Here is a 12,366-nt window from a genome sequence, read left to right as displayed (position 1 = left end):
TTTAAAGTGGTAGCGAGACTCATGTTATTCCAATTAACTTTTTGAATTATAATGATAATTATAAATGAGTTTGACCACCACTACATATAAATATATAAAAGCATAATAACTAATACGAAAGCGAATTTCTACGTAGTCAAAATACAGTTATATGTTTGAGTCAGATTGTTTTTCGTTTATTGTTTTACTATTGTTAGTTTAATCATATATATAATCAATGTTAATTCAAAGTATAACTAAATAGTTTTATTTTGAACAAATTAATGGTGAATTAAATAAATAAAAAAATTATAACTCCGCCCACAAATAAACTGCTAAAGAAATACTTTGATTTCCAGTTTTATCTTCTTACCCTGATTGATACGGTTTTTTGCTGTCACGTATTTGTGACAGTCGGCGTGAAAGGGTTAAAGTGGCTCATATTTTCCTTCAAGTATAAATTCAGGATCGAATAATAAAATTTTACTAGGGTTAATTTACACTATCACCTGGTTCATTCTATGGATGGGCACTCTATGGGCAAGCAAATTCGAACCATTGAGCGTCGTAGCTACAATTTCTGAAAAGCGGTTCAAAAATAAATCACGATACTGGTATTTTAAACCATAATTCCGTTCAAATGTGCTTCAGCTTTAACACTGTGCTAAGAGGACGCACATTTCAGTTCAAATTAAACGTGAGAATCGTGTAATCGAGTTTTCGAAATTTGCACGAGAGTCTAGTTCAACTTGGGAAGTAAATTCGATCCTTTCACAATCCTCAAACGAAGCTTTAATGAGGTCTAATGTTTTCTTTCAAGTTGAACTTTAGAATCGTGTTATCAAATTTTAAAAGTAATAATTTACATGATTCCATGGTTCTTGGTAAGCAAGTACGAACGATATTAGAATATCTAACTCCACAATATCCAAGAGTGTAGCTGCCTTTTAGTGCAAAGCAGAATATAACACAGTAATATAAATTGCAAATTTTATTTATTGCTGATTGAATGATACAATGAATTATTTTCTTTTTAGGTTGAGATTTCAAGCACAGCATACCGTTAGATGGAGAACTTCATTTGTCAGCTTTTGGGAAAGAAGGGGTAACTATGGATATAAATGGAGGCATGCTTATGTTCATGTTAAAAGCAGCTTGAACAGTCCAAAAGTAAGTTACGGAACAGGAATCTTATTTAGTATTAATAAAATTCCATTATTATTATCCTTATTTTGAATATATTTACTTAATGCGCTAATTTTTATGCAAAACACTGTATGTTATTTTAATGATATAGCACAAATTATTTACTTATTAATCAATTAATTTTAATATTAATTTGGAATTTTATTTAAATTCGTGAAGCTGAACCAAATGTATTATTTGGACATCAAAGCTATTTAAGCGAAAAAACAACTCATGTCTTTACTTTTATGTGGTAAAATAAACATGTTCTTCCTAAAAATACTCTTTAAATTATATTATATTAATACCAAGAGAGTATTATTAAAATACAATTTTGACTTTCTATTATATTTTATTAATGAAAAACGAAATATTATGCGAAATATTATTAAGTGTTACTTTAAATATAACAATGGCTTACAAGAAATAAATGTAGATGCAAAAATATAAATAATCGTAATAAACATTAAAAAAAATTTTTTTTCATGTAAAAAAGGAATAAATTAGTGAAATTTTAAGAGTCCATTTGCTATGCATATTATATTTGCATGTATTTCAATTAACACTTATATAATCTACTTTTCCAAATGTAGAGTTAAAAGATACATCATCCCCTTTTTAATATTAAGAAAACTAGAGCCCCTGAATTAGACAGGCCGACTTTCTAAACGATGCATAGGCTTATATAATTCACCACTTTATAGTACTTATTACATTGCCATACCCTCCCGCTTATGAGGATTTTGAAAATAATTCTTTCTAGTGGTAGCGAAATAAAGTAGAAATTTTTAAAGCAAATGGATCTCTCACAAAACTTTTATCAGAACTTAAGAATCTAGCCATATGGCCTGCACTTTTATAAGTAATAGTGGACAAGTTACGCTAAAATTAATTTTTTTTAAATATTAAGACATTAATTTTGCTACCGTCTGAAAAGAAGATTTCTGAAACTACGGAAATTCCGTAGCAGTTGGAGGGTATGCATTGTTCTTTACATTTTTAAAAGCAAGCAAATATTGTCAACTATTTGCAAAATTTACTTTGCTGATATTTACCGTTTTTTAAATTATTTTGGCGTATCCGACGCAGTTGGCATCTCTGTAATAACATAACTAATACTAACATAACGTTAACTTGCGAACTTGTTTGCTCCAATATTGCTTGATAGGTCAGCTCTGATAGTATAGGAGTCTTGAAGAAAGCAATTACTAATATTGTAATAATAGGGCCAAAGATTTTTTTTTTGTTGTTAGTTTGAATAAAATCATTTTTCAAATTTGATTCGAATTGTTTGTTTTAGATATCATTTGCTGGTCGAGTGAAAACCGGTGTAATAGCAATTGATGACATTGAAGCAAAAGGAGGATCTTGTCCACCGTCAAGTAAGATTATTTCAATATTAAGGCAATATTCAATTAAATATAGGATTATTAATATGAATATTATTTTAAATATAGCATTATTTCAATATAAAGAAAGGCAATATTAAGTACCACTGATGGCACTTAATATTACCTTTTTTCTAAATATACCTTCATGTTTAAGTCATATTGGTACAGAAATTAATGACACAAATGATGTCGCAAGGTGAAATACAACTTATGAACAAAAAAAAAAAAAAAAAAAANAAAAAAAAAAAAAAAAAAAAAAAAAAAAAAAAAAAAAAAAAAAAAAAAAAAACCGAATGGCACATTAGTTAAAATTATTGACCAAATCAATGCGCTTTCACTATTTGTCTGTTTGTTCCCAGTACCCAGATAACTGTGCATGGAAAATCATTCTGTAGTAATGTTGGTGCACCTCTTATAAATAATTGCAAGCAATTCTTCTGTAAATTGAAAGTGATTGACTCTGACATGCTTTAATTTTAATTCCTGGCACAATCAATGCACTACAACCTCTTAGGAGTGCATTGTGAATCGGCTTTGGTGAATCATTCTATGGCTTTGCGAGCTTTGATAAATCATTCTATATTAGAGCTCGATCACCTAAAGACAATTGCATGCAATTCTTTGAAGGATTAAAGGTGCTGGGCTTAGAATCGCTCTAACTTTTTTTGCATCTCGTTAAATGTTATGTACTTGCCACGGCTGTCTTGTTTGTTGCTATTTGGGATGTTTTTTTATTGTGGCCTCCATTCCGCTGCTGAACTTGGCCATAGTTGTACTCTTTAAGGGTGCACAGGGCTGAAAGCCAATATATATCGAGACGGAAAAGAGTAAAAACTGGAAACTAATACTTTTTTTTCGAGAATAATAAAAATCTATAACTACCAATTGTTCTTAACGGATACAATTTATATTGAATTGCTTCATCGAAGTGAACAATTTTCGTTACAGTGAATTGCTATTGTTGAGAATAGATTAACTCCTCCCGAATATTATCTAATATTGAAATAGTTCTTCTACCAGTATTTTCTCTTTTTCGTCCCGCTTTCGGGCATGGGTGAAAGCCCTTATATAGCAAGACGGAAAAGAGAAAAACCTGGTACGTAAAACATTTCATTCCAGCATTTTTTTCGAAAAAAATGAAATATCTGTAACTATCAAGATTTCTTTTATAATTCTGGCATATATATAAAACTGCTTCTTTTCCAAGATAGAGTAGATATTGTTGAAAAATTAAAAAAAAAGAATAAGTAAACTCCTCCCCAAAACTAGCTATAACTGAAATGGTTTTACTACCAGCTTTTCCTCTTTTCCGTCTCGCTTTCACCCCTGCCTGAGGGTGCATCGTTTGGACACATCGTCAGCATTCGATGATAGATCTCATCATTCTGTTCCCTCTCCTTCCATCGAAACCACGTTGTCTGACGCTGACTGAGACGGACACCTTCTAGTCATAGGTGTCCACGATCTCGATAACTGTGGCAAAAGTGAGATGAACCTTTTTTTTCCATATATATTCAATGCCGGAGTGAACATAGCTTTTTTAGCCCCAAAAATACAAAAAATGGATACACGAACAAGAATTAATATCAAGTAAAATACAAACAAATAAAACTAAACAGTGAAATAAGGGAAAGAGTCAAAGAGTGAAATATGTAAAAGTTTCTGAGCCTCCCAAAGAGTGGGAGTAAATATAGATCCCTTCTTCAGAGCGAGGTGGAGGAGTGGAGTGATTCGCAATCATCACCAGGTTGCAGCAGCACAGGGGACAAGCAATGCTGCTTTCAGCTTTAAGTCTGTAAAGGAGACATAGAGGAAATCGTGCATGATCGCCAATCGAAAAACAGAGAATACCAGGAATCTTAACCTTTTCGAACCTGACGGGACATATATGTCCTGTCAGACGCTCCAAGTAGAATGCTACATCACAGTCTTTTGAATTTCCTTCCTTTTATTTGTAACTTGAAAAACTGATTCTAAAACTCGCAAAGCTTAAAGCATTTTACGCTTTTGTGAAAATGTATGCATTATTTCGTGAGAAAAACAGAGGAAATAAAACTGAGGAAAAAATTGAGTGTCATAATATAAGTATTATGTATACTTTTCTTTAAACCATAATTTGAATGATTTTATGGTTTCTCATTTTATTATCATGTGTTACTCTTGGACACTGGTGAGAAACATGTGTCCCACTCAAAAAGACGAATGGGACATCGATATTCTAGGGCCTAGTTGCAAGAAGTGTGATTCCATATTTTTAAAAAAACTTATTTGTAATATCATCGATGGTGAAAAAAACTGTGCTGTTATAAGAAAAGCTTATAAGAAAGAAAAAAATGGGAATTAGTCTTTAAAGGGTTAAGGATCGTTCCTCTCCATTGATCCTTGATCTTTCTTTTAACTTGGATAAATGCACATCTTTTTCAGCTAAATTGATCCCTGGAGCAACAGACCTGTTGAAAACCTCTTCAAAAAGATTTGTTGTACGGTACATTCTTTTTAAAGGCCGAGAAATTGTTACTCTTCCCTAATATTTGAGAACTATATCCCATTGTTCTCTTGACACCATCTTGCATTCCACGTAGCTCACATCTTTTTATGCAAATATGCTGATATCAGCTGTCCGTGGTTTTGAACGATTCTAGTAATGTGGGCCCATTTTTAAAACTTCAAACAATTTGCACAGATATTGAAATAAATAAAGTTTTGTATATGTCAATCTGAATAACTTTTTTTATAATATTGTAATTTAATGATGTAAGTAAATTTTTTTTAAAATAATAAGTTGTATGTTTTTTTTTAGAAATGTGCACATTTGATGACGACGATGATATGTGCAGCTACACTCAAGACTCTAAAAATAATATGGATTGGGATGTGAGATCAGGCGAAGATAACGGAACATTAGTTAAAATTACAGACCACACGACGCAATCTATTGAAGGTAAGTTTTAGTTTTTCTTTAAAAGAATTTATATATATTCTTTTTTCCCATTTGAGAATTATTTGCAATTCTAAAACTTTCCAAAAAACTTAAACCAAGACATACTATCTTGCCCAGCACTTCCTTTGTTTTGAAACAGGTGAGATCTAAGATCTATAGTGCGATCTTCAGAAAATTGCAGTGAGCAAGTAAATATAAGAAGCCAATGCTATTTATTTCCCGAGTAGGAAATTTTGAAAAAAAAGAGATAAAACTCGAAAGCACACTAATACTGCCGTTAATGCTTTGTAAATAAGATAAGTCAGTAATATAAAAAGTTAAGGTTTGTCACTAGGTCGGGATAAACATTCTGATCAAGCACTGAAGATAACTATTATTATTTGAACTTTATTCATGAACTCTCAGATTTGTCACAAATATTAAAACTTTCAAATATTGTACTCTGAAAAAAATAATTTATGTAGTTTTAAGTATCGCAAGTTTATTTACATGTATCCGATTAGTATTAAAGTGAACAAAAGTTTTTTAAATATGCTTGATAATTAACCCAGAAATGACCACACCTGAGAACATGTTACTATAAGATTATTCTTAGTCTTATTTTCTCTATTTGAGTACGAAATTTCGCAATTGCGCCAATTTTAAAACTAAGAAGTAACGTTATGTGTACTACTAATGTTTACTATTAGATAGATATACCAGTTTAGTGTAAAAGTGCACGGTAAATGTTTTAATATGCTAGATAATTAACAAAGTGATGACTACACATGTTACTGAACATGTTACTATAAGATTATTTTCTTAATTTCTTTATATGGGTTCTGGTATATTATATGGATATAGATTCCAAACCTGTGTTAATTTTAAAACTAATTAGTAACGTTATGCCAACTGCTAATGTTTACCGTTTTGTTATGATAATGTCTTGTTTATTACTTAGTAATGATGTTAAATCGTTGTGTTTGGTTACATATATCCATTAAAAATGCAAACTAGATGTTTAAAAATACTAGATAATTAAACCAGAAATGGTCATAGTTCTTAGTGAACTTCTATCTATTAAATTAATCTTATTCTTAATTTCTTTTTTTGGGCAGGAAATTTTGAACAACAAAATTCGAAACGTAAGAAAAGAAAATACCTACTTAATTTCAACGTAAATGTCTTACTACTTTTTCAGAAATACAACTTATATCATCACTGCTATGATAAATTTAAAGTTTAATAAAAATAATAAATTCAAATTACATATGGAATAAGTATTTTTTTACCGCTGGAGATTTAAGCCTACTTCCACAATTTCATAATTATGAAATAATTTTTACTTACAGGAAAGTATCTCTACATTGGTGTTAATGGCACAAGCAACGAAAAATCTCTGCGCTCTCGCATATACAGTCCAAAGCGACCTGCTTCTGAAGCATCTAGCTGTGTCACATTTTACTATCATATTTACAACGTCAGCAAACTCGCACTTAACACCTATGTCGCTACAGATAATGGCATTTCGGATCCCCAGTGGTCAGTATCTATTGGTCAAGGAGTTCTCTGGCATGGGGCTCGCTTCACTGTTATATCAAAACAACTTTCTTGGCAGGTAAATATAATTTGATATCAAAAGATTTTATTTCAATAATTTCAAAAAAACTACCTTTATCTGCTGCTTATTATGTGACAAGTTTCATGTACGATTAATGATGGATAATTACGATGTATGATTTTTGATGGATAACTTACGAAGATATAAGTCTTTTTTAGAAGTTTTTTTCTACGCCTTTTTAACAAAGAAAAGAAAATTCACAGTTTGAGTACCTCACACTTGAAGTAAAGCTTTGATTTCATACTATTTATTTTAACTTAGTTTAGTGAACTGTTTGGTCTCAGAATTGAACTTTTCAGCCCTCACGGAATAGACGAGGTTTTTCCATTTGTGAAAAATTATTTAAAACAATGAATAATTTTTTTTTCATACTTACTATGCCAAAAAATCGTTTAATACAATGAACATTTATCGTTTTTGGCTCATTTTTTTTGAGTTCAAGCAATATGGGGAGGAAAAATATTGAAAAATTAGATCACACACGCATTTCTTTTTAAATGGCAGCAACATTTCTTTATGTTGACATTTTGCGCCATTTTCATAATTATGAGCAAAAGGCGTTGCTTAAAGGTGAAAAAAAAACGCAGCTTAGTATCAGTATTGCATGAATGACTGTTAGAAACTCTCAACAGTTTCAAAAAAAAGAAAAAAAACATCGCTTTCTTTGCTCCGAAAAGTAGCATTTCATTTGACAACAGAACCTCCAATCTACTTTTAATTCAAGCAAAAGCAACGAAACATAAATTCTAACTAACTTAGTCTTCGCTCGAATTTATGTTTAAACTTAGTAATTTAGGTGTTTTGCTCTTTAATTTATACATAAACTAAGTAATTTATGCTTCAGTCTTTAATTTAATTTTCCACTTAAACAGCAGACACCTAAATAACAAAAAATATCGACAGAAAAATTATGACTATTTGACTTATGAACCGATATTTTTATGAATAATGTGCGTGAGATAACATACTACATAAACTCACTAATTTATGCTTCAGTGTTTAATTTAATTTTCCATTTAAACTGCAGACACTTAAATATAAAAAAATATCGACAGATAAATGATGATAATTTGACTTATGAACCGATATTTTTATGAATAATGTGCGTGAGATAACATAATACATAAACTCACTAATTTATGCTTCAGTGCTTAATTTAATTTTCCACTTAAACAGCAGACACCTAAATAACAAAAAATATCGACAGAAAAATTATGACAATTTGACTTATGAACCGATATTTTTATGAATAATGTGCGTGAGATAGCATAATACATAAACTCACTAATTTATGCTTCAGTGATTAATTTAATTTTCCATTTAAACTGCAGACACCTAAATATAAAAAAATATCGACAGATAAATGATGATAATTTGACTTATGATCCGATATTTTTATGAATAATTTGCGTGAGATAACAAAATACATAAACTTAGTAATTTATGCTTCAGTCTTTGATTTAATTTTCCATTTAAACTGCAGACACCAAACTAACAAAAAATATCGACAGAAAAATGATGATAATTTGACTTATGAACCGATATTTTTATGAATAATATGCGTGAGATAAAAAAGAAATAAAAAAATTAAGCAATTATCTTTTATTTTTTAAGGTTGTTTTTGAAACAGAAGTTGGAAATGGTGGTTACGGTCAAGTAGCAATTGATGACATTACAATAGTCAACCGAGCTTGTAATGATCCAGGTAAACTGTTATTATTGTTTCTATAAGTTTAATATAATAAGGTACGAACAAAATTATTGTGTAGCATTTTGAAGATTTGGTTTGCTTCTTTATTTCGGTTTAAAAAATATTATAACTAATAATGAAAAATTGAATAGTAAGTATATATTCTCTTAAAATGTAGCGTCCAATATATCGGGCAGCATTTAGTTTAATTTTATCACTTAAAGCAATAATATTTTAGAATTATTTTTTTTGTTCGAATGACTTTACAAAGTGAATCTCTATGTAAAAATGTAATCGAATTTTTCTTCGTTGGTTGGAATTTTCAATCGCAATGAAAAATCGTAAGAAAGGTGGAAAATTATTCGATTCAAGTAATTTTTAAGAAAGCTTTATGAGATATAAATATCTTATTATTTGAGTTTAATCGATATCGTTTCATGATCAAAATAAGAAGAAATACACTATAAAAATATCCTACAGTAGGCAAAAATTTCTAAAAATTAAAATTTATAATTTGTGAAATATTTAAAAATAATCAAAAATATTCCTTAAGTTTAATTAATTTAGTTTTTTTAAAAATATTTTATTACATTCATGAATTTACTTACTTGAAAACTACATATTCCTAAGTAAAACTCGCATACGCTGCCATTATTTAAAGCTCGGATTTCGAAATGCTTTATAATATTAAAGATAAGTTTGCAACAATCCTAAATGTGGAATAACTTTTGATCTTATAATTCGATTTTCGCTACTCTGGTTGAAGAACTTTACTAATAAAAATTTTCAATAAAACAAAACGAGACATTAACTTTGATATCAGCACACATTTCTAAAATTGTAATCTTTTTAAATTAAAAATTTTAATAAAAAAATATGGTCGTAAAAATTAATAAGTTTAATAATATGAAATTAAAAATTTCTGTATTTCTGTCAACAGTGTTAGGTATTATGTATATATATGTTTTCTGATTAACAGGTGCATGTGATTTCGAAGAAGAGAACTGCCTTTGGGAAAATGTCCGGCCGCCTATTGAAGTAAAAGACGCTCCTGTATTAAGTAAGTATCATACTCATTATGAGCTTTTTTAGCATGTTAAAACTTAATTTCTGGTGGATGGTTCTTAAGTTGGCACGGGTGTAAATCTTTTTCGTAATTTTAAATTTTTTTATTTTTATTTTATATTTTTATATCAGACACTGAAATTTCCCCTCAAAAGCTCTGAAGATAATCACTTTATCATATATTATAAATCAAATAGGTGTAGCATTTAGCAAGTCATTGACACAAGACAACTATAAAGAGAAAATAACAGAGTGACACTAGAGAACAAAATACTGAACAATTATAAATAATTTATATTAAAAAAAAACACTTAGGCGCGTTTTGTAGTAACGAGATGCGCCCTGAATTAAGCAAAAATATATTTTAATAACTTAATCATTATATTTGTGCAGCAAAGAATTAACGTAGAAAATTATTTCAGGAGCTCTGTCTGCTGATGTACCGACTGATATGTTGAAAGATGACTTTGACTGGATTCGTTGGATTGGGGAAGAATATTTCGGACCACCAAGAGATCACACACTAGGAACACCTCAAGGTAAATCAATACATTATCTCTTCCTAGGAAATCAATAGTACAACGAAATTAAGAAAAAATCAGTGAAATAAATTCATTGTTCCACTATAACATTAACTCCGAACTAAAGCAATTAGCATATTATTAATATATTATTGTTAAAATACTTGTATCACTGATATTTATTATTTTTTTAAGGTTTTTACATGCTTCTGGATCCAAGATTCACCAGCTTTGGGAAGACAGCTGTTTACATGTCTGAGCGCTTACGTGCACCGTCCGGTGTCTGTCTGAAGATATGGTACGCCATACCCAGTTATCAGAATGGAGCAACTCTGCAAGTGTTTGTCAGTAGTGACTTTAAAAAAGCAGATCAACTTATGTTGATCAAAGACCCTACGAATGCAGAATGGAAGGAAGCCTTAGTGTCTGTGATACCCTCACCAGTGATGGATTCAGCATTTAATGACTTTTGGGTGGGTTTGCTTTGTGAAACGAAACAATATTTTGTACTTCATAAAGTGTCAATTGATAATTTCTCTCAATAGAAAACGGAAATGAGAAATCTTATTTTCTTTGAAAAAAGGAGCAATTAATAACGTTTGGAGGGATTTGCTTCACAAATCGCAAACAATATTTTATCATTCCTAAATAATAATAAATAGATTATTTCTTCTTGAAGGAATGTGAAATGCAAAAGTAAGAAGTCCTAATGTCTTTAAAAATAGGAACATTAGAACAATAAGAACACTCAGGTGAATTTGCTATGTAAGACAAAACAATATTTTATCATTCATAAAATATAAATAGATTATTTCTTCTTGAAGGAAAGTGAAACGCAAAAGTAAGAAGTCCTAATGTCTTTAAAAATAGGAACATTAGAACACTTAGAATCGGAACATTAGAACAATAAGAACACTTAGGTGAATTTACTATGTAACTACTACAAAACAATATTTTATCATTCATGAAATATAAATAGATTATTTCTTCTTGAAGGAAAGCGAAACGCAAAAGTAAGAAATCCTAATGTCTTTAAAAATAGGAACAGTAGAACACTTAGAATAGGAACATTAGAACAAAAAGAACACTTGGGTAAATTTACTATATAAGACAAAACAATATTTTATCATTCATAAAATATAAATAGATTATTTCTTCTTGAAGGAAAGTGAAATACAAAAGTAAGAAGTCCTAATGTCTTTAAAAATAGAAACGTTAGAACACTTAGAATAGGAACATTAGAACAATAAGAACACTTAGGTGAATTTACTATATAATTACTACAAAACAATATTTTATCATTCATAAAATATGAATAGATTATTTCTCTTGGTAACACGAAATTAAAAAGTCTTAATATCTTTGAAAACAGGATCATTTAATAACGCTGGCATGATTTAGCTTTATAAGACGAAACAATATTTTATCATTTATGAAACATGAATAGATTATTTTTTCGAGAGGGAAAGTAAAATACGAAAGTAAGAAGTCTTAGAAAGTAAGAACATCCATTGATTTTCGGGTGGGTATGATTTGTAATACCCAACAATCTTTTGTTATTAATAAAATTTGAATTGCTTATTTCTCCCCATGGAAAGTATATTTTAATGTAATAGGTCATAATATCTTTGAACATAGAATCACTTAAATTATTTTAGGGATTTTAAAACTTTAATTATGATTTTTCAACTTTCCACATATTCTGTCTAGATGTTTGGATTACTTTTAAGAGAGATATCGTCATCAATTGTATACAATATAACAGCATACATAAAATTTTTGATGTATATTAAACTCAGTGGCGCGACAGCCCGTTGAGGGCCAAGGCCTACTGTGCCCATCTCAGTTTTCTTAACCTTTAGGCTCTGGGGTGCAGGAGCAGATGTTCCGATTAGGTGGTCAGCCGAACGCGGAACACCCAGTGTTTAGTTCCCAAGCATGTTTGGTACTCATTTATCGACCCACTGAAGGGATAAAAGTCTGAGTCAACCTTG

At 29.9% G+C, this 12,366-nt stretch overlaps 1 protein-coding gene across 1 annotated transcript in view; it reads left to right on the top strand.

The window, feature by feature from the left end:
* Positions 1-12,366, top strand: part of LOC107445048 (MAM and LDL-receptor class A domain-containing protein 1) — a 157,602-nt gene that overhangs the window by 49,908 nt on the left and 95,328 nt on the right. The window contains exons 23-30 of the mRNA XM_071185771.1: positions 1,017-1,149; positions 2,465-2,546; positions 5,356-5,496; positions 6,828-7,093; positions 8,711-8,801; positions 9,766-9,846; positions 10,274-10,390; positions 10,568-10,845. Coding sequence (XP_071041872.1) covers positions 1,017-1,149; positions 2,465-2,546; positions 5,356-5,496; positions 6,828-7,093; positions 8,711-8,801; positions 9,766-9,846; positions 10,274-10,390; positions 10,568-10,845 — 1,189 coding nt within the window. The remainder of the gene's footprint in view (positions 1-1,016; positions 1,150-2,464; positions 2,547-5,355; positions 5,497-6,827; positions 7,094-8,710; positions 8,802-9,765; positions 9,847-10,273; positions 10,391-10,567; positions 10,846-12,366) is intronic.

This window comes from Parasteatoda tepidariorum, chromosome 9, assembly GCF_043381705.1.
Source record: "Parasteatoda tepidariorum isolate YZ-2023 chromosome 9, CAS_Ptep_4.0, whole genome shotgun sequence".
NCBI lineage: Eukaryota > Metazoa > Arthropoda > Arachnida > Araneae > Theridiidae > Parasteatoda > Parasteatoda tepidariorum.
Note: the sequence above shows the minus strand (reverse complement) of the source record. Positions and strands in the feature narration are given on the sequence as shown.